This window comes from Rhagoletis pomonella, unplaced genomic scaffold (assembly GCF_013731165.1).
Source record: "Rhagoletis pomonella isolate Grant_MI unplaced genomic scaffold, Rhpom_1.0 Rhpom_scaffold_00014, whole genome shotgun sequence".
Classification (NCBI taxonomy): Eukaryota; Metazoa; Arthropoda; class Insecta; order Diptera; family Tephritidae; genus Rhagoletis; species Rhagoletis pomonella.
Genome location: NW_023458568.1, coordinates 16,139,256 through 16,163,318, shown reverse-complemented (window position 1 = coordinate 16,163,318; position 24,063 = coordinate 16,139,256). Strand labels below are relative to the sequence as shown.

The following is a 24,063-nucleotide window of genomic DNA, read 5'->3' as shown; positions in this document are numbered from 1 at the left end:
AATTCGGTATATCGGTATCGCGTTATTCTAAATTCGCAATATCCGATACCAATATATCTAGTAAAATAATATCGATATATTGAATATCTGAAATATCGAAAACGAAATGGTTAACATAGATATATTTTTTTTGCGCACCACGTATATTCGTAATTAAAAGGCAATAAGCATAAATTCAAATAACGAAGTTATTTTGGATAAGATGCACTTTAATGAGTTTGAAGAATCAGTAACCTGAGTTCAGCAACTTTGATTTACCCCTCCTCACAAGCAAGTCTAATACTTTCAAAGAGACACACCTCTTCATATGTACATATATATGTATTTCTAAATGGGAAGCACAAATAGTACCGTTCAATTGGTTTTCCAGAGGACCTCAAAACACAGAATTTTTAAGTTTTTTTTTCGGTATACAAAATTTCATTATCAGTTGAATCTGCTGAAGAAATGCCATACAGCAGCTCTGGGTTGTCTTGGTTAGCATATACCACTTTTATGCAGGAAGTATTTTGCTTTTGCTGTAGATTTACTTGAAGAAATAAATTTACGAGCATTTATTTCTTGAAAATTGCAAACTGATTTAAGAAATTTTGATATTTTTATGAATTTTTGTTCTTCATGGTTACTACGCCAAAAGCTGTTTTGCGAGAACGAACACATTTTCCAACATGTACTCAATTTTATTTTCAATTCAGAAGCCTAGAGAACGTAGAGAAAACTTTCCGATATTTTAAATATCGGAAGAAAATATTGTATCGATATCATATCGCAACACCTGATATCGTTACAAATTAACCGATATGTTGAACAACGGTTGTTATATTCAATGACAACAACAGTGCAAACAATTTTAATGCAGGGTGCCGTAATTGTATTGCATTTCCTTCTACCGATTGGGCAACTAAGTGAAAGGTACAGGAATCGCGAAATAAAGATTTTAAAGCATATCGTGAACGTTTTAGAAGAAAAAACTTCAAGGCACGGTAAACTTGAGATGTGTTTCACTGTCTACTTGATTCTTCCGATCCTCTTATTACAGGCCTTTACAAACAGTCAGAAAAAAAAATCATTTGATCCAGAAGTAATAGACGTGCTTTTAGAAGAGAATTTCGGACATACAGAAACTGAATCTGATGCTTCTGATGGGGAATTAAACTTTTATCATGCACTATGCCGTTTTCTCATTGTTTCTATCTTAAGTTATCTTTATGGCCCGTTAGCATCATTATAATTATCAAAGTACAATGATTTTATTTTTCAGAGTTAAGAACACGAAGTAAATGAATAAATGGAGAGAGTGGAGCATGCGGATGATCTATTTGTATTATTTTTCACCAAATACACATTTTTCAAAAAACAAAATACTTTTTTAAACGGTGTTAGTACACAAAATAATGGAATAATTTTATAAAAATTATATTATATTTGCCTTTTGTATATGTCTACATCATTTTCAGGGGAAAACCGGTTAAAGACTTTTGAGCATCAAGAAAAAATTAATTCCATTGCAATGTACATAAATAAATAAGCAAATTCTACATTTGAGCAATACCTCTTGTATGCGCGTAAACTCGCCAAAATTTAGTCTTAACTCAATACGAAAACATACATATTTCAAGTAAATATATTTGCGTTGTAACAACTTATAACTTGTATCGTTATTGTATTGTTTATAAATAAATATGTACTATTAAAACCATTAACAACTAACGATCGACACGCCTCAACTTTCACCAATTGACCTGAAATTTTGAATAACACATTTTTTTCATGAATATTCACCAATCTAGGGGGTGTGACCTAACAAAATCCGATAAATTAAAATAAAGGCCACCCTAGTGTACATACATCGAGCGTTATTTTTTTTTTTATTAATCCCAACGGTTTTTAAACCGACACGAAGGGCGCAGTCCGCATAACGTATAGAACCTTTTGTTTTTGTTTTTTGGTGCCGAGTCGTGGAAACAGGAGTTTGTTAAGTGACGAGATCTAAAACTGTTCAGCTACAGAATCAAATTCATCAGCTGATTGGATATGCTAAAGACATTATTTCAATTATTGAGAGTGGAAATGATAGTTCCACTGCTGCGTGCTGGAATGAGAGTTAAAATCTTGACATAAACAACGGAATGATTCGTTTAGTTCAAAATTAGTTTTGCATGGCTTCAAAAATAGAGGTCGAAAGTGTCTTGACACTTGAGAGGGAACATTAGAATTTACCTCAGCCAGAAGGGCCGGGCTATTAATCAAGCCTGTCATTAATTTTACGATAAATATTATACCTAACATTTCTATACGACTTGCGAGTGTAGTCAAATTTAAGAGCTTGAGAGAACTAGTGTAAGTGGGGACATTGTAGTCTGAATCCCAGTTAAAATCGCGCAATGCAAAAAACAAGAATTGTTTTTGAATTGATTCAATCCTTTCTGAATGAATAGCGGGGATTCCAAACAATAGATCCGTATTCTAGTATAGGTCTTAATAAAGTGGTAAAATAGCCTTTGTAACATAAGGATCTTTGAACTCTTTTGACTGTAACATCAATATGAAATTGAGTTTGGAATCCATTGTGATAACAAAATGGACAAAATTGGATACCTGCTCCAGATTTTAATTTGATATTGAATAAACAGCTGGTTGAATAGCCCTTCGAGAGAAACACATAACTTTACATTTTTAAGGTTTAGTGCCAAATAGTTTGCACTACACCAACTATCCACGTTGCTTAGATCCGCTTGTAACAAATACCTTTCTTGGATAGGGGACAATGATTTAAAAAGTTTCACATCATCGGCATACATTAAAACTTTTGAATATTTTATTATAGAAGCAATATCATTAATGAATGATGAGGAACAGAATCGGACCAAGGTGGCTTCCCTAAGGAACTCCTGAAGAAAGTTTAATGATGTTGGAAGAACAATTTTTAAAAATAACTCCTTGTATTCTATCAGAGAGGTAAGAAGAGATCCATTGAAGAAGACTGGCCTGAAAGCCGATTAGGTCGAGTTTACGGATGAGTTACGAGTGACATACTTTGTAAAAATCTTTACTGAAATCGGTGTATATTGCTTCGGTATGAAAATTTTCTCTAAAACCGTTTGAGAAATGAGTTGTAAGCTCCAATAAATTAATGATAGTAGATTTTCCTTTAGAAAACCCGTGCTGAGATTGTGAAATTGAATAAGATATAGAATATGTCATCTGATTAACATTAATGGCTCGAATAATTTGGGGAAGGCGGAGAGCTTCGCTATGCCTCGATAGTTTTCTATAGAAGACCTGCTACCATTTTTGTGAAGTGGTATTATGAAAGATTCCTTCTAAGCTTACGGAAAAACTCCATGTTTTAGTGGCAAGTTGAATAGAGTTGCTAAAGGTTCATAGATATTCTCAGCGCAGTTTTTAAGGAAACAGGTCGAGATATGATCAGGCGCAGGCCTAAATAACGCTTTTAAGGTTTTTCAATAGTGTTAAACTTCATCGGAAGAAATTGCTCTAATAAAAGCTGAGTTAATCGTACAAAGTTCATACGGATAGTCTCCACTCGTATAGGAGTCTACCGAATAATTGGACCTAAAGAACTGGGCAAACATGTTGGCAATAAGTTGGCTGTCGCTAGACACAGTATTGCGATAGTGCATAGCGGACGGAAATCCATGTACCTTACGCTTTGAATTTACGAAACCATAAAATGATTTAGGATTGTTAATTAAATTCTTTTTAATTTAACATAAACATGACTTATAACATTTCCTATTTAGTGCAAAGTAGCAATGCCGCAAAACCGAGTACTTTATGTAATCGCCGTGTAAGCCCGTTCTTTTATACAGTTTAAAAGAACTTTTAAAGTTCTTTGTTAATTTTTCTGAAATTAGCTTTCGCAAAAACATATCTAGTAATTGAACTATACAACTTATTGCTATGTATTTCATTTATGGTTTAACTCAAAACAATCATCGAATCAGAAGCCGTAAGCATTGCAGTTACGGACTCAAGTAAAGAAACTAGCTGTGTACGTACTGATATGGCAGAATTAGGAGGGATGTAGCAAAGAGTTAAATAAACATAACTATTACCAGCCTGTACACGTACACATTTAAGTTCGGTATATTCAATGACAGGAACACTAGCTTCCTCGGATGGTATCGACGAATGCACCTTAAAACAAGTAAGAAAGTCTAAGTTCGGGCGGAGCCGAACATTAAATACCCGGCGCAAGTATTAAATATATGTCTTCCTCCTTTCCGAAAGCTACCGCTACATCATAAGCCGGGGTGTATATATTTTAAGAAAATCAGCGTCCTTAAATTTCGAAATATTGAAATTTCAAGCATTTCTGAAATTTACCGTTATATGAAAATCGGCCTCAATTTTAGTCCGATTTCAACAATTTTCAACGGTTTGCTTTTATGTGGCAAGCACAATAACCATACCGAGCTTGGTACAAATTGCTAGAACGGTTAGCGAGATACATATATGTGATCACAAGTGGGCGGTGCTACGCCCATTTTCCAAAATTTTGTCATAAACGTATTTCTTGGTAAAGAATTGTTGCAACCATCAATTTTGAATAAATTAGCTTCAATATTTACTGATTTATCGAAGATTTTGTATTTCTCGAAATTACCGTTATATGGGATGTGGGCGTGGTTATTGTCCGATTTTAGAAATTTTCGGCCATTTGGTATGCTGTACCAGGCCCAACAAATGTGCCAAGTTTGGAAGAAATTGGTGTAGCGGTTACCAAGATATACACATGTAACCATAAGTGGGCGTGGCTACAACCATTTGCCAAAATTTTGTACTATTCTTATTTTTGAATTATCTTCAGTAGTTACTAAAATATCGCAGTTTCCGTTTTTCTGAAAATTACCGTTATATGAGAGGTAGGCGTGGTTATTGTCCGATTTTTAAAATTTTCAGCCATTTAGTATGCTGAGGCCGAGGTATAAACTCTCCTGCCGCGTCCGGTGGCGGGCCGTATGGGCTCGCACTGGGGGTGCTGGGGGTGGGCATACTGAGGCCATTTCTAGGGGGTACCTGGCGGTAGGTATAAAACGCCCCCCTAATCCAGGGTGTCATGCGTCACCGTGCCCATTGGACGGTTTGCAGTCAGGGGGTTTTCCGACTGTATTCTAACGGCGCCTCCCGGATACCTGTCCGCCTCCGGGAGTAACGGTGGACTTTCTGCGGCATGGGGCTCTGCCGTGGTCGACCGTTTTTTCCCCTTTCCCTTTTTCCGGCCGCCGAAAGGCTTCTGCTTATTAGGCGGCCAAAGAACCAGATGATAATGAACAAAACAAAAGAAGCCTCGGAACCCTGCACGGGTAGTGCCGCCGCTGGACACGGCGAAGTTAAGTCCAATAAACCTACCATCTCGGGAACCGCATCGACGGCGCCGAAGACAGGGCCTACACGGCCCAAACAGATTCGGCCCTCCGCAGAATCTGGAGGGAATGCTAAGCCCCCAGAGGGAAAGCATACTTCCAGCGATACCGGCAAAACTATACCCCTCGAGGGAAAGTCGAGGCCGGTGGGGAAGCTGCGGACGGCCCCTCTCTCCACGCCCATCCCGGGCACATCCAACTCACAGGGGGTAGTAACCGAGCCCAAGTCCTCCACGGACAAGCCGGGAACTACTCCTGTGAGTAAAACAACAACCGGGGCAAACGACCTGGATCGGCGCCCCAGCTGCTCCAAAGCGGCGAAAATAATTCCGCCCTCCGTCAGGGCTCAGCGCGACCGAAGGGCAGCCCCTAAGGTTATTAAAAGACTGGGCGTCATTCCACACGACCAGCTGACGGAGGAGCAAAAGGCCTCCCTCAAGTGGGCAATGGAAGTCTTCGCCGCCAGCGATAAGCGATCCTCCGGGAAGGGCGGTAAGGACATACCATCCACTAATGGGAACCCACGGAAGGACCTAGGCCAAAAGAGACAACGATCTCTGGACGACACCACGAGTGGATCCAAAAGGCATAGGACTTCCTCTCCCTCTGTCCGTCCGTCCATGGCCGTGTCCACCACGAAGCCATTCAGCGAGGCCGCCAAAGAGCACCTCACGCTGGCGGTGTTGGACAAGGGCCATCCGGACGGCCACATCAGCACGGACAATTGGAAGTCCGTACTGATGGGTCTATGCAGGGTGTATAAGGGGATACTCCAGAAGTATCCCGGCCCTGCACCAGTCGTTCGTGATGCTGGGTGGCATCAGGGGCGGGTAAAGCTGGTGGCGTGTGCAGATGAACGCGCGGTCCGGCTTTACAAGGAAGAGATCTCCACGGTTGGACAGCTGTGGCCCGGGGCAGACTTAGTTGCTGTTCACAGGGATGAAATCCCTAACAGGCCGCGAGCCTGGGCCTGGGTCCCAGCTGAACCATCAAAGCCAGAGGAGATTCTTGAGTTTATCCGACTGGGCAACGAAGGACTGCCCACAAGTGATTGGAGGATAGTCCGAGTTGGCGAGACCAAGGGGAAGCAGCGTTTTGTTGGCTTTGTCATCAACGATGCTTCCGTCCCAGTTCTCGAGGGTTGTGGTGGGGTAATAAGCTACGGCTTTTACTCCATCACGGTGAAAATCCACCGGAAAACGGAGCAACAAGGGGAGGAGGCGGGCAACGCCTCGAGCGGACCCACTCCTCCCGTTAACTCTACCGACGAAGGGGCCAACAACACAGGCAACGCCTCGAGCGGACCTGGCGCCTCCGAGTCGGCATCGGTGGCAGACAGCGCGGGGTCCACAGGAAACACCACGAGTGGACCTGGGGACCTACCAACGGGTGTACCCGAAACCGCGTCAGATACTGAGAGCGACACGAGCTCAGTATCTGCCTACGTAGGGTCGGTATACAGCCGGTGGGCAATGCTGAACGAGGACCAGCTTCTGGACTCCGAACCGGAGGAGGAGGTTAATGACATCACAGTCATTGGCGCAGCCGAACGGGAGGAGCTAGAAGCGATGGACATCACCGACTCTGAGGATGGTGCAGATCCTACAAATTAATCTGCACCATTCCAAGGCAGCCTCTGCTGCCCTTCTTCTTCGCCTCAGCAATAAAGCTGAGGACTTGATTCTAGTCCAAGAGCCTTGGATCGTTAGAAACAAGGTTTGCGGACTGAACTCTGATGCCTACCAGGTTGTAACAGCTCCAGTAGCAGGTAGGATCAGAGCTTGTATTCTGATTAAAAAAGTATATTCTTATTTTTTACTCTCCCAATACAGCGACGAGGACACTGTCTGCATTAGCGTCCAGCTGAAGGAGAGCGTGATCTGGCTGGCAACATCCTACATGGCCCACGACTGCCATGTTTTTCCACCCTACAGACTGGAAGAAGCTGTGAAGGAAGCAAATCGCAGGAAACTCTCGGTCATAATAGGGGCAGACTCTAACTCGCATAACACGATCTGGGGCTCAAGCGACACCAACTCTCGAGGTGAGTGTTTACTTGACTTTGTTCTTTTATATAATCTCACTGTATGTAACCGCGGGCGCGACCCCACTTTTGTGACCTCTGTTAGAAGCGAAGTGCTGGACATCACCCTTGTTTCGAGCGGTTTATCTGATCAGATAAGGGACTGGCAGGTGTCCAAAGAACACTCTTTCTCTGACCATCTCTACATTAGCTTTAAGCTCAATTTTGATCCTGCTCCTTTAACAGCATACAGGAACAAGAAGCGAACCGACTGGGCAAAGTTTAAAAATACGCTGTCGGTCTCTCTACACAGATACGCTTCTCACGATAAGTCCTGCTTATCGTTAAGATCTGATGAAGCGAGTCTCTCGAATACGAAGGTTGTTTCTCTCGGTGAGCTGGACTCATCGTCAAAAATTGATGAAGCAGTGAACTTTGTGACAAATGCCTGTAATGCTGCTTTCAAAGCCTCCTGCCCAAGCACCCTCCCGAAGGGCAAAAAGAAACCCCAGTGGTGGAATCCTGAGATTTCAGCACTGAGGAAGAACAGCAGGAGGCTTTTCAATCAAGCTAAACGAACAGGTCTTTGGCAACCATACAAAGACGCACTCAAAGTTTTCAAGAAGGCCATAAAGAGGGCAAAACGCGAATCTTGGCAAAACTTCTGCGACAACATAGAAGAGAACTCTGAAGCCAACAGGCTGAGGAAAGTTCTCTCAAAATCTTCTTCAAGTATGAACTCTATCCAGAAGCCTAACGGTGACTGGACACATCATGTAGCGAAATGCTGGAGGTCCTTATGAGCACTCACTTCCCGGGCTGCTCAGATGACACCCCCGATTTTTCGCCCGGTCCTAGGACCTACTTGTCTCTGGGTGATACCGTTGGGGACATCGTAAGTGAGGAGAGGGTGGAATGGGCTTTAATGTCCTTTCAGCCCTACAAATCTCCTGGCCTTGACGGAATCTTTCCCGCTCAACTACAGGAAGCTAAAGACATACTGTGTCCCATGCTTTCTCAGATTTTTACAGCCTGCCTAACTCTGACTCACATACCACACGAGTGGACAAAGGCAAAGGTTGTATTCATACCAAAAGGAGGCAAGGCCGCTCATGTGAAACCGAAGGATTTCAGGCCTATAAGCCTCACCTCGTTCTTCCTCAAAACTCTAGAGAGGCTCATCGACGAATATATTCGACGGAATATTAAAGCTGAAAACCTCTCCTCGAATCAGCATGCATATTCCAAGGGGAAATCCGTGGAGACCGCACTCCATTAAATCGTAGCTACGATCGAAAAAGATTGGCCTTAAAGGAATACACGCTCGGAGTTTTTCTCGATATCGAGGGTGCTTTCAACAACGTCTACCCGAAGTCTGTTGTTAACTCCCTTCTTAGGGCGGGGGTGCAGCGAGGTCTGGTGGATTTTGTTGAGCTCCTTCTAGGAAAAAGAACTATTCTATCAGAACTAGGGGATGGTTCCATTACAAAGTATGTGACCAGGGGCACCCCCCAAGGGGGCGTTCTCTCCCCTCTACTCTGGAATCTAACAGTGAACACCATACTTCTAAGCCTAAAGAGCACCGGTTGTCAAGTCATAGCGTACGCCGATGACATAGCAATCGTTGCAACGGCCAAACATCTTCAGGTCCTGAGTGAGTTGTTGCAAAACGCACTCGGTCTGGTAAACATCTGGTCCAAGGAATGTGGACTTAGTGTCAATCCTGCCAAGACAGAAATGGTACTTTTCACAAGGAAGTATAAAACTCCCTTACTCACTCTTATAAAACTCACTCTCTCAACCGAGGTGAAATACCTTGGTGTTATTCTGGACAGGAAGCTGAACTGGAAGCGAAACACTGAAGACCGCTCCAGGAAGGCCAATACTGCCCTGTATGCCTGCAAAACGGCTATAGGCAAAAAATGGGGAATAAAACCACATATAGTACACTGGATGTACACAGCTGTGATAAGACCCATCCTTTTCTACGGGGTCACCGTATGGTGGCCTGCTCTAAACAACACCGTATCCAGAGCCAAGGTGGAACGTGTGCAGAGTACGGCTGCCATGCTCGTCACGGGAGCCCTGCCCACTATACCCACAAAATCCCTGGAAATAATCTTAAATCTTCCACCTGTGGATCTCTACGGCAAATTTCAGGCCGGCTGTAGTGCGGCTAGGCTAAATACAATCCAGCCGTGGAGGGACCTCAGATTCGGGCACGCAAAAGTACTTGAAACTCTACCGGATAATCTACGACAGATAGATTATACCACTCCTCTACTCTGTTTAGATAACAAATTCTCCACAAGAATCCCAGAGAGGAACGAGTGGGAAAGGGCCACAGACCTGAACCCAGGGTCTACGGCCATATATACAGATGGTTCCAAGCTAAACAAAAGAGTGGGTAGCGGGATCTACTCTGACGAACTCGCGCTAAATCTCAGTTTTCGCTTACCGGACCACTGCAGCGTTTTTCAAGCGGAATTAAACGCCATAATGGAGCGGCTCGGTGGCTTATAACCTCCGCCCCCCCAGGACGGCCTACCTCTATCTATTCTGACAGCCAGGCTGCTATCAAATCTCTCAATTCTAACGAAGCAACGTCCAAAGTAGCCATCGAATGCAGAAATACTCTCAACCTGCTGGCATCAAAATGCTCCTTGACTGTTGTATGGGTCCCTGGACACAGGGACATCCCTGGCAACTGCCTAGCCGACGAGCTGGCAAGGAGGGGGAAGCAACTTTCTGTAGTCAATTCTGCTCCGAATGCGGGCATACCTCTAACCTCCTGCAAACACAGACTAAAGGCGAAACTCGTTGAGGAGGTAAATATAAGATGGGCTGTGGAAACCACATGCCATATTACCAGGCAAATATGGCCAAAGATTGATGTAAAGCGATCCATAGCTCTCACTCGGCTGGACCGCTCCTCTCTCAGATTAGTAGTCGGGGTAATCACCGGACACTGCCTGATGGGCACACACGGAAAAAGGTTGGGATACCTCACCAACGATTTCTGTCGCAGTTGCAGAGACGAGGAGGAGGTGGAGACCATCGAACACTATCTCTGCCACTGTCCCGCCCTGTCCAATATGCGCAACCAATTCTTCAACAAGTACTTTGTAGATTGTTTAGCCGATTTGAACTCGGCGAACGTTCTCGACTTTTTGTGCTATATAAAACGCACTCGGTGGTTCAATTACTAAGGGAGGGAAAGAAACAAATGGCTTCGGCCAGTGGTATCACAACGGGCTTTTCCAGCCCACGTGTGCTCCGCGTTCTGCGCGGGGCAGCCACTCTAACCTAACCCTAGTATGCTGCACTAAGGCCAACAACTGTGCCAAGTTTGGAAGAAATTGGTGCAGCGGTTACCAAGATATACACATGTAACCATAAGTGGGCGTGGCTACGCCCATTTTCCAAAAATTTATAATATTCATGTTTTCCGTCTGAAACTCATTGTAAGTATCAATTTTAAGTGAATTATCTTCAGTAGTTACTAAAATATCGCAGTTTTCGTATTTCTTAAAATTACCGTTATATGGGAGGTAGGCGTGGTTATCGCCCATTTTCAATACCATCCGTCCTACGCCCAAAACAAGTTCACGTACCAAGTTTCGTTAAGATATCTCAATTTTTACTCGAGTTATCGTGTGCACAGACGGACGGACAGACAGTCACCGCTTAATCGATTTCTCTTTTCATTCTGATCATTTATGTATACATTTGTCTATATCTATCTCGATTCGTTTTGCCTGTTACAAACAAACGTTATGTGAACAAAGTTATAATAACCTTGTGCACAAGTGCGCTCGGGTATAAAAAGAACACCACCGCCAAATCTGCCCTCACGGTCGCTCCTGTATATTTGATATTCATTTGGGAGAATTTAAAATATGAGGTTTGAGCCATGATTCGGTCAAGGAAATAATATTGTAATTGCAGTCAAAACCTTTTAAATATAAGTCAGTTAATTTGGTATTCAAACCTCTAACGTTTTGATAGTAAATACTTAAATTAGACTTGCGAGTTAGTTTTTTGAAACAGAATTAAGATTAGAAATTTTAGCTATCTACGTTGTTATTACTTTTATTAGGTTTATACCCAAACTCGCGAACAAACGCCCTGGTCGGCCAAAATGAATTATTTAGTAGTGCATCAAATCTTCGGCAGCTACATCAGTTTTAAAAGAGCCAACTTATCGCGATCATATTTAAAATGAAATTTACGAATAAATGCATCTTTAGTTTTAATTTTATTCGATATGTATGATTTTATATCATCCGAAGAAGTGTCCTTAGCAAATCCAGAGACAAAGATTGATCTTCTCGGAGGAATTCAACCAACTTTTTGCTAATGATGTCTGATATGCGGGATTCCGAAATATTCGGAGGAACTAAGTTAGAGAGTGCAGGTTCAGATGTTGATGGCAACACTGTTAAATCAATGATTTGATTGACGTTATTATTTTTAGAGGTAGACCTAGTGAATATGGCTTTAGATAGCGGAGACTCCAATACCTGAGGGCATGGAGAAGAAAGATTAATAAGTTCCAAGGACTGGGACGAAGAATTTTTCTGACTAGATTCAGTGATTATCTTTCTAAGAGGACTAATAACACGCCTACCTTTATTTTCTCGGCTATCCTCAGAGTGTGGAGGGTTTTCGGGACATGTGAAAGACTTAAACATTTTTTCGTAATGCTTAAATTTCTCAACAAGTACCGACAGATCCTTCCCAATTTCAGAAAAATCATTGCTGGACTGCCTAAAGAATTTAAATAAATCAACTTCGGTTGATCTACATTTTTGACAAGACCAGCGAAGACCCTTTCCCACATTAGCGTCTAACGCCCTGTCGCTCAAACCAGCACATTTTATATGGGCAATCCTATCACAAAGCCAGCATGACACATAGGAGGCGTTTTTAACGTCGCAATCGGCGTAAATGCACGACATATTTAAAATGACATTTATGTCTGTATAGGTTTTAGTTTATGCATAAAATATAAGAAGCAAAAAATCCAAAACAGTTTTGAAAGCGATGTAAGAGAAAAACAATCTACTGGTAAATAACAATTTGAACGCTATGTAGCGAACAGTTTTAAATACACTGTATTTTGTTACTTAATAAACACAACGCAAACAGCTGTGAAAAGGATGAAACAGCAGAAAAAGCAAAAAGAGCAAAATCGATGTGCACAAACAAAAACAATAATAGTTATGGATAAACAAAAGCAATTGACAAAGCAATATATTATATGAAACAAAAGACTCGGCACATGCAATTAAGAATATTAAGTTAAATTGATCAAATTCACAGGAAACCATGATGTTCTACTTATCTTCAATAGTGCACCAAACGTTTATTAACACTTGTGTTGTAATATTTACTTTATTAAAGTTGACAACATTATAAAATATGAATTTTTATCAGAGCACAAAAAAGCACAGCTACACAGCTTTGACGTTTCCGTAAAATCTTTTTTGCAGCAATAACACGTAAGAAACTGAGTTGTTCTCTTTTGAGGTCAATATAATATTCTAGGATCAAGCAAAAGAGCGGAATTCGCAAGAATACGTTGATTACAAGCCATTTTAGTGTTATGCAGACTCCGGTTCTTTAAATTCATTTTTTTTTCGTAATTACTGAATTTGACCCAAACAGGGCAAGCGTTTGAAAAAGGATAATTTAGGAATTTAAAGACTCTGAGCGAGCGAAATTCGCTGAGGCGGTTACAGCTTTAATAAAGTAGAAGAAGAGCGTGCATAATAATTATATCGCGTATAGTCAGTGTGGCTGACTTCCAAAACGTATCAATACAATGTTTGGAAACTGTTAGTTGAGATACATTGCAACCATATACATTGCATATTTTAAATATTCAATATAGCAATGAACAATTTTTCTGAATTTTTCATTTCTAAAACACCAATGCTAACCAATAACAAACGAAGCATCAACTTTGTTTCTGATGCGCTGATTGATCGAGCGATGCGTTTCGATAACTTTTCGGCTGCGTTTTGGAACAGTATACATTGTCAATATTTTGAAGTTCGGCGTTATGGAACCTTATACATTGTACATATGCAAAGCAATTGACGTTTTGGAAGTCAGGCTGTATTCTTACAGTTTCGGGCCTTTTGATTGATTCTAGAAAAAAATATTGACCTTAAATGCGAATAACTCATTTACTTATGTACGTGTTATTTCTATGGAAAAATAAACGTTCAATGTGCGACCTTTAGAATTATCGTAGAATCATGGGAAAATCATGGAGGATCATTACTATACCAAATACTACAATTTGTGTCGGGGTCACGTCGCATTGCAAATTGTTCATCAAATTCTCGTTTTTTGCCCCTATTTCATAAATAAAAAGAGATACAAAAAAATGTATATGATAAACTTGTAGGAAATTCAATTTAAATTCAAGTTGATCAACAATTTCTACAATTTAGCTCAATAATCCATGAAAATTCCACACTGCCTCAACATCAAAGCCCAATATCGCAAGGAATATCGATGCTAGCGATTTGGTGATCAGGAATTTTTTTGTGGAAATTGCACTTTCTTCCATATAAGTATAAATTTCTTATGGAATAAAATGCGGGATACCGTTCCCAACAAAATTTTGAAAAAAGCAGCGCTAGTTTTTTTCAAATTGCACTTGTTATATAAAAAAAAGCAAAATCCGTCACAACAAAAAAGTCCGAAAAATCAACAGGATTTTTTAGCCGTTTGAAACTTGCACTTACTAATAGTAGACAAACGACTAATCGTTTTCTCGTTCAATAAGCTAATAATAAACTATTCCCACTCACTTATTGAACGAGTAAACGACATTGAAAATACCATCGATAATCGACTAATAGTCGGTTATCTACTACTAGTCAACACTCGCAATAGGGGTGTAGATTTATAGGTTGAAATTTTGATGAACATTTAAATTTTGTATAAAGTTTGAAACTGTGATTTATACGGTTTTAGTTAAAGCTTGGACAATATTTTTATAGAAAAATAACAAAAAAATTAGCGCGAAAAACACTATAAATATTTAGAAAAAAAAACCAACTCGGGGTCATTTGTTTGAGTCACTGTATATAATGTATATACATTAGACTGTGTCAAATAAAACGAACGTTTTTTTTCTTTCGGTCCCATATCAAAATTTCGTTGTGGGTTACAAAAAAATAATGTCGGCAAAATTTCAGCCCTCTCTCTTCATTTTTCAGTTAGCGCTCGCAAAAAAAAGAATTTTCAATGAAGAAAATGTTGTTCCGTAACTTTATTTTTTATAAACAATTAAATGTAACAAATAAAAGAAAAACCTTAATGCAGTTTTGTAGAGAATTAACTTCTCTACAAAGACAGTCATACATCAACTTTAAAAAAAAAAATTCGTGATTTTTAGAGCTAATAAAAGTGAATTCTTTTTTCTTTACTTTTACTTTTAAAAACTAATTAAACAACTTTTTGAGAAGCAAAACTTAATTACTTTATGAAATTTCATGATTTAAACAAACTAGTTTTAATACTTTCATTGATCCCCATATCGTATTTTAAAAGATAAACATGATTTTACTTTGAAGAACAATCAAGATGAAAAAATAAAATTTGTATTTTTTAATTTTGTTGGCTTAAAAATTTCTAAAAACGCATCAATATTACTATTGCAAAGATGGTCATTTCACATGCACATGTCACTAGCACAAGTATATTAATGTTAACCAGTTTTTCATTATAAAATTTGGGGTTGTATTGTGATTAATCACACTGTTCTGCGGTCGGCTGGGGAATTGATGAAAGCACGTTTTTCTGAAAGCCTGGATTGTATAGAGAAAAGTAATTTCTCAGTTTTCCCTGCTTTGCGATTTTAAGAGTTTTTTTTTAATACAAGTTGGTGGTCGCAGAGCCGCATTTAAATCACTTAAAAGTGGTTAAAATGCAAATATTTATACAATCATAAGATCTGAATTCGCAATTTATTTTTAACAAAAGCGGCCACTATGGGTCGCACAGTGGGGCAAAAAAGGTTGCTGTGGACAACTGACTTTTGAGAGCCCAAATATGAACCGATTGAAAGTTTCTTTTTTTTAAATGAAAGACAATTAAATTTCGCGTCTACCTATCCATGGCGATTTTTTTAAATAGCTAGTTTTTTTATTTATTTATGTTGAAAAATGGAAGAAAAAAAAATTTTACGTTTGAATGCTTCCACTTTTTTGGAAAACACTTGAAATTAATTTCAAATGTCTGCAATTATTTGAAAAATTATTCATAAACATTTCTTCATAGGATACATTTAATTAAAAGATGCATTTCATTTGTAATCTATACTAATATATATATTGAAAGCCGTTTTTTTCGTTTTTTTCTGTTCGAAAAACTCGAGAACAGCGGTACCTATATTTTTGAAATTTTGGACATCGACTTCAGACTATTCAGGGATGATAATAGAAGAAAAATAATTTCGATTTATCAAGTATAGAGATATATAATATCAATCCCACACTCATGGAAAAATGGGAGTTATTGAAAAACGAGGCGTGGCTCCTCCCATGCAAACTGAATTTATCACACCCCATACACATTCTAATGTGAGAAATTCAGTTTGTATGGGAGGTGTCACGCCCCGTTTGTCAATATCTCCCATTTTTCCATGAGTTTGGCGTAGATATTCAGCCCTATCGCCAATTCCATGTGAATAAATCGTTCCCATAATTTAACAATTTGTTTTTGTTTTGCTTTATAATTTTTGGGAATATTTGTTCATGTGAAATTCGCAATAGGGCCGATTTATATATCTCTATACTAAGTTGCAGCACTCTACGATGAATACTTCCAGAGATATGTTTTGTGAAAACTTCAGTTTGTATGGGAGGTGCAACGCTCCCTTGATATATCGAAATTACTTTTCTTCTATTATCATCCTTTGGGGTTCTAGAGTCGGTGTCCAAAATTTCAAAAATAACGTTACAGTTGTTCTCGAGTTTTTCGATTAGAAAACAACGGCTTTAAAAATATATATCAGTATAGATGACAAATTAAAAACATTATTTTATTAAATGCATCCTATGGCAAAATGTTTATAAATAATTTTTTAAATAATTGCAGGCATTTGAAATTTATTTCAAGTATTTTCCAAAAAATTGGAAGCATTCAAAAGTAAAAATGTTTTTTGACATAGAATACGTCTTACGTTTCGATATGGAGGATATGCTGAAATTTTGTAGTTGTAATTTTTAGTGCTTTACGAAAACGCTTATTGCACGAGAACTAATGATGCGATTTCAAAGAAAAGTCTGGCGTTTCAAAAATAAAATTCCAAACCTATCGACAGATTCATTTTCGTAAGTAACCAATTCGGTTTCTATCGTAAAAAGAACGGTAAACACTGGCTTATTTTGGGGTCAATTTTGAGCCTTTAAAGTGCCCCAGCAGCTTATGATTTGCAGATATAGCTTATATTTTCGGGATATAGATTCTTTGGAGCAATAGAAATATTATCGTGTACGGAGTTTACATATATAAATTCAACAAATATTGAGCATTTTAAGACAAAAAATTGTTGAAAAAATTTGCAAATAGTTTTTATTACCAAAATGCTCGAAAACCGCTTGAATGATTTTGTTTTTGTTTTCTTTAATCAAAAATCCAAGAGTTTTCCTTTCGTTTGGTATACGGGAAGTATTGGTTGATATCTTCTAAGCATGTTTAGTTTATTCAAATATATGGGCATAAATGATTTCCCATACAAAATCACTTCGTCATCGTTTTGCAAACACGTGCATGCGTTAGAAGTGAGGGAAGGAGACAAAAAGTATGTATGTGTGCGTAAGTACATATTTCGGCTTTTGATAAACAGATGGCGCAATATTTGTAACCTAATCGCAGCGTATGTACATATGTAAACACATACATACGTACATATGTTGATTGCAGTTAATGTGGATCTGTTTTTATTTTTTAGTAATCTATTTATACCTATACATATTATATATGTTATATATTATATATGAACACATGTATGCATAATACGCAAAAACTTTTTGAAGTGAAACAACACTTAGAAAAATACCAATCCAAGAATAAAAGTAAAGGTGAGTACGTACATAGATAAAAAAAAGGATTATATAAGGGCAAAGATGAAGGGGAATATGTATATGAAGAATATGATAAACATAAAAATAAAAACAAAGATAAATATAAAGAAAAAGATGAGAATGAGGATACCGATAAAAGTATAGATGAAGATAAAGGAAAAAATATTAAAATAAAGGTAGTTTTACAGAAAAGGATATAGATAAAGGCACAGAGACTCAATCTGGGAATTATTTCGGGATTCTCGGGACTTATCGTTACAATAATCGATAATTTGTCGGCTTTGTGATCGATGTTTTTATCGTCTTTGTTATCGAAATTTTTATAGGTATTGTTATTGATTTTGCTATCGATATTTTCGGAACTTATCCACATAAAGATCGATATTTTTATCGACTTTGCTATCAATTTGTCAATTTTGTTGTTTTATCGATTTTGTTATCGAGTTTGTTACCGATATTTTTATCGATTTTGCTATCGATATTGTTATCGCTTTTGTTATAAATATTTTTGTCGGTTTTATTATCGATATTTTTATCGACTTTGAAATCGATTTTATTTTCGACTTTGTTATCGATTTTGTTATCGATTTCGTAATCGATTTATTTATCGATATTTTGATCGATTTTGTTATCGATATTTTTTTCTTAGTGTGTGCTTTCGTTTTTGACTTGAATATGCTCTTAACCGTACCACGTATTCTACGTTTAAATTTAGTCTGCAGACCATGACGAAGGCGCTGCACTGTTCTTTTTTCTCTCATTTTTCAACATAAATAAATAAAATCTAGAGCTTTTTTAAATAATCGCCACGGATAGATCGACGCGAAATTTAAAAAAAAGAAACCTTAAATCGGTTCATATTTGGGCTTTGAAAATTAATTTGCCCACGGTAACCTTTTTTGACCCAATGTGGGTCGTTTGAATGTAAAAAAAAAAAACATGGAAGATGCCGCCATTAGATTTAAAACCTGTATTGGATGACGCTGCGAAGATAACAGAGACCTGCGAAATTAAAATACATCTTTGGTTTTTTTTATTGGTGATATGTATATTTTAGAATTTCTAGCAATTTGCATGAAATAAATAAACAAAGTAAATCAGAAAATGTATGTAACTTCGAAGTTAACGCTAAGAAAATTGATAACAGCCAGTTTCACCAGCAATTTAAATGAAAAATGATTTTTTATTTTCTGTCAATTTCCATATAAAATTAAAAAAGGCGTGTGTAGCACTGTAAAATTCGAACTCAAGCTCACACAAACATTCTCATTTTTAGTCTCAAACAACAACAATTGTGAACAATTTCATTTTTTTATTTTCAATTTTATATGATTTTAAAATGTTTGCAAACGGCAGAAAACAATCATGGCTGACGAATTGAGAGAATGGTTTTTTACCTTCTAATGTCTTTATCATGGGTGTAAGTACCAGGTACTCACGAAATTTGATAGGTAAACATATGCTTACGGCTCGGCAAACCATTAGGCGATTTAGTTACATATTTACATAGGTTTGGTTAGAAATTAAACATTAATTTCATTTCATCTTAGTCATTTTACAATATATAACCCCCCTATCCCAGTGGGAAAAGTAGTAATAATGCATTTTCGAATGTGAAAAGGGTTGTTTTACTGATTATTTTTTCGATTACTATACATTAAATTTTCCGACTGGAATTTTTAAAACACTCGAAAAAATCAATATCTTCACAAAACTAGGAGCCAAATATAGTACAACTGCGTTTTTAATTTTTCCCTCTGAAGTCAGGATTTTTTTTTAAAGGACTTTAAAATTTCCAGGATAAGATTGAATAAAAAAAATATTTAAAAGATTTTGTGCATTGTAAAGTAACAATATGGGTATCAGTTAAAAGGAAAAATTCTGTAGATTAAAAAAATAATAATTTTTGGTTGCACCAGGTTTAATAAATGTTTAAAATGTTATTTTAAAATTTTATCCTTGAATATCCTTGGAAGTTTACAATATTTATTTTTGAAAAAAAAGGACTAATATGTAAACTACCACATCCTCGAATTTCGTCCTTCTAACTTATTAGTTTTAGATAAAAAAATTTTACACTTCTCTTTATAAGATATTGATATTTACAATATACATAAATCAAGATACTGTATTCATTACACTGTACAGCACTCGGCTGGGTACAATACCAAACAAATTTTTTTTAAGAGATTGAGTCATAGGTAAAAAAGCCATTTCTCCGTTTTTCGAAGTTAGCCTCCGAAATCGAGATATGGGCCTTCGAAGTTCGAAATAGGATCTTTGGTAAAAAATTATTTATTATTATTATATGTAAATAACTAAAAAACTAAAAATACAGCCGGAGACCGCCTTTTGCTCTTATTTAAACGGTTTATAACTTTTTTTTGCAAACTTATATTACAGGTGCTATAAGGGGGCAAAGGTCGGGTCTTCGAAAAATTAATAACCTTATATTTCAAACAATTTTGAACTGATGTTTTAAAAGTTGGTATCGATGTAAACGTGATTAGACCGCCTTCTTCTCTTCTGATACGCATGATTTATATGTTTACTTTGTATGTAAAAATTTTAGAAAAAACATTTAAATGAAAAAATACCTTTTTGTTATAAAAAAAAAATATTTTAATAAAAAAATTACTAATCGATTTTTAAAAAGTTTATATCATTGTAAACGCAGTCAAACTTTCTTTCTTCTGATATGCGTATTTGTATACTTCGTACACTTAACACTTAAAATGAAAAAATACCTTTATATACCTTTTATAAAAAAAAAAATTAACAAAAAAATTACTAACCGATTTTTAAAAATTTGATATAGTTGTAAAGGCAACCCTCTCTTCTGGTATGCATATTTGAATACTTCGTATATAAAAATTTGAGAAACAACACTTAAAAGCAAACAATACCTTTTTCTTATAAACAAAATATTTTAAACAAAAAAATTAAAAACCGATTTTTAATATATTAGTATCGTTGTAAAGGGTACCAGAAAACTTATACTTTCTTAATCCCAAAAATTTCTATTTATATACACAAAGAAAAAAGTTTAATCAAATACATTTTTTCCCTCTATACAAAAAAAATTAAAGTATTTAAACCGTACATCATACGGTCAGTTTGTTCTTTTAGAGCGCATACATGGTTCCAAAATAACAATTCCAGTATCTTCAATTCTGTATGTATATTGTAACTATCTTATAACTAGAAGTGTAATTTTTTTTCAATCTAAAACTAATAAAGTTAGAAGGATGAATTAGGGTATGTAGTAGTTATCATTTTCAATCAAATTCTAGAAATTTCAAAGTCTTTTTAAAAAATTTCTGACGTCAGAGAGAAAAACTAAAAACGCAGTTTTACTTTTAATATTTTTATTGAGCTTTGTACCACGATTATCTTATTGGGAAAATTGGCAGCAACAAAGTCTAAGCAGTAGAAGTTATAGCAGCTATTTCGGAGATCACCACATCTCCTCATCAGACTTCTTTTTTCTAGACTTCAGCAGGGATCGAACCCGCATCATCGATGTGTAAAGTCAGAAGCGTTAACCACTGAGCTATGCTCACCCCGTAAACTCGTGTTGCTAATTCATTTTCCTTATTCAACCTACTGCTATCAAGTGCAGCTGATTTGCGGCTATTTAAACTTGGCAGCGTGGTTGTTGTTGTCAATTCTATACATGCATTTGCTTTCTTGTATAGTTTCAGGCAGGCTCCTCCTAAACTATGTATTTGTCAATGTTATTGTGGCTTATTAACATTTAAATTTAATATTTTTATTGAGCTTTTACTATATTTGGCCCGCAGTTTTGTGAATACATTGAGTTTTTCGTGTGTAAAATTGACTGTCCCACGGTTTAATTTATTTTTGCACGTTCAATTTAAAATATTACGTTTTTTTAGCGCTGATTCGCATGGTTCCGGAGATTTGCCCATATACATATCTGCGTAACCGATTTATCATTGCTACCAAACTCGGTGTAAATATTTCTTTGAATCTAGCGAAGCTACGGGTTGAAAATGTTTCAGATGCAATTAGTTGGGCTTAGATCAGGCAGCAGTCAGTATCGATGTCTTCAAAAGAATCGTAATATCGTCACTTGGCGCGCAATACGTCGTGTCCGTCAAATTCAATACCTCGTATGTACATATATGATAGTCGGAAGATTTCACAAAAGCGCGAAGAAACTTATTTTCTTCAAAACTTTTTAATTTAAACCTACAAAATATGAGATTCTGCTATTATTATGCACTACTGAATTTGTGAAGTAGGGAGGCATTGAGACCAAATATAAGTAAACTTTTTTCTATGCCACCTCATACGTGGTATTGCATTTGGCGGATACGAGGTATTGCCCGCCAAGCGACGATAGGTATGTAGCTGCGTGTCCGGCAATCAAAGAACTCGTTTAGTTAAAGTCGGTCGTGGCCGAACTTTCGATGGAAAGCAATTTGAAGGTGAAGTTATACATGGACAACATAAGCGCGATTCGACTAATCAAAAACCCTGTATTCCATAAGCGAACGAAGCACGTTGATGTTCAATATCACTTTATAAGGGAGAAATTTCAAGAAGGCTATTTCGACTTGGAATACGTTTGCACAGAAGAACAAATTGCAGATATATTTACCAAACCACTGAATGAATTTTACTTTTGACCCAAATGTTTAATTTAAATTTTGTTTTTTATGAGTGGAAATGTTGAAGTATGCATTGTGAAACACAAATTTATAAAATATGGCAACACTTTTCTCTCATTTCTTTTGACATTGTGTAATTCTGTTAGCATACATACATCTACGCAATCCAGCAATTTATTTTTATAGTTCAGCGAAGCCTTCGGTTTGTAAAAAGAGCAAATTTTCCTAAAATCTAGAAAACGTTCTGTAAAAGCGAACTTTGTATCCAGTTTAATTTTTGGTATTTTTATTTGGCTAGATTAAATAACTAGTTTGCGTGATTACGAAAAACAGCAGCTTGTTCGGAGGTGGAGTAAAAGTGTAGATATCTCCATTTGTGTCACAACATCAAGCAGAGCACGAATTGGAGGAGTCAATCACCCTAGTACTTACCCAGCAGCGCCCTGCTTTATGGGGTCCTGCCACAATATAAATAATTGCCTACAACCGCTGACCAATTTGAAATTGTAATTAACATTGTAGGCAGACTGGACGCCTCCCATACAGCAGTGCGCCGCTGGGTATAAATAAATATATTTCTCCTTAAACAGTTACCTTGCACTAAAAATTGCTGCCAGGGCTAAAAAGCAAGCATCTGCTTCACGGGGAGTCGATGTATAACAGCGATCAATAACCCACTCAAGTAGCACACTACAGTCCGGATTCGATTCAAGTAATAAGACAACAGTATCTCGTGCTAAGAGATATATCTAAAAGAAAAAAACATCCAATGGGCATGAAATTACATTAGGTTTTAATAAGCAAATACTAGTTGTTGTAATTATAACATAACATAATATTACATAATTTAACATAACATAGCATAAAGCAACATATAACCCGCAAATTGAGTTTAATTACCTTTTCGTCTTTAGATGTCAACAACATGTCCAGCCATTCGTAAATAATACCATAATCAGACAGATATGGAGGATGGAATATGTGTCCGCAGCAAAGTAGAGCAGATAGGGCCTTTTAGAAAAAATAAAAAGAGAAGAGAAAACAAGCAGAAAACGAAATTACAGGTATCTACATACATATGTTTTTAGTGTTTTCAAGTAGATTAGACTGTCCCAAGAATATATGGACAAAAATTTGTTTGCAAATTTTGATATGCATACCTTCTATATTTGTACTTTTTAGCTTAAATAGCATATACATATATGAAGTTTTATGGCCGTGCAATAACGATAAACAGTGTTGCCTATTTGTGAGTAATTCCTCAAAACGTGAGGAATTTCGGGTGCGCTTGAGTATTTTTGAGGATTTATATTTTGAGGAATTTTCTCTCGATATATTTGCAGATAACAAATGCAGCCATGTTTTACACAAGAGAGTTGTTAAATCGCTCTGCAAATTTTTGAACAAAAAGCTTTCCGAAGTTTTATAAGGAGCGAAATACACCACCCAAGTGGCTTGTCAACATTCTTCAAACCTACTTTTACCATTCGCCATACACCATGCAAACATGACTTGTTCACGCAAATAATTTTAGTTTTCTTCTGGTTCACAATGTAAAAGGGTTTGGTTTTCTTCGATTTATATCTCTCGCGCCCTCATTACATTGCCAACGATGCGATTTTATCATAGAAAACGTAAGCGGTTTGATCAAACGACAACATGGCTGCTTGTCAAACCTTCAAACTCCCCCATACCCAACATAAATAGTTTTAAAGAAAGGGATATTTCGCTTGGTTTGTCAAGCCGCTTGTGTGGTGTTTTTCGCTCTTAAGCATATCTGCATTTGCTGCTAAATATTCATAATGTTATCGATAATTTTCTTCATTGCATAGTTATATTTTCAACTTATTTTAAACTTGCAAAATCTCGGTAACGAATGGAGAGAACGCGCATTGTTCGATCAT

At 37.3% G+C, this 24,063-nt stretch overlaps 1 protein-coding gene across 1 annotated transcript in view; it reads right to left on the bottom strand.

Annotated features, from left to right (window-relative positions):
• The window catches only part of LOC118749276 (protein furry-like), a 1,083,341-nt gene that overhangs the window by 705,212 nt on the left and 354,066 nt on the right, over nt 1-24,063 (bottom strand). The window contains exons 12-13 of the mRNA XM_036484076.1: nt 23,060-23,170; nt 22,754-22,908 (exon numbers count right to left, since the gene is read on the bottom strand). Coding sequence (XP_036339969.1) covers nt 22,754-22,908; nt 23,060-23,170 — 266 coding nt within the window. The remainder of the gene's footprint in view (nt 1-22,753; nt 22,909-23,059; nt 23,171-24,063) is intronic.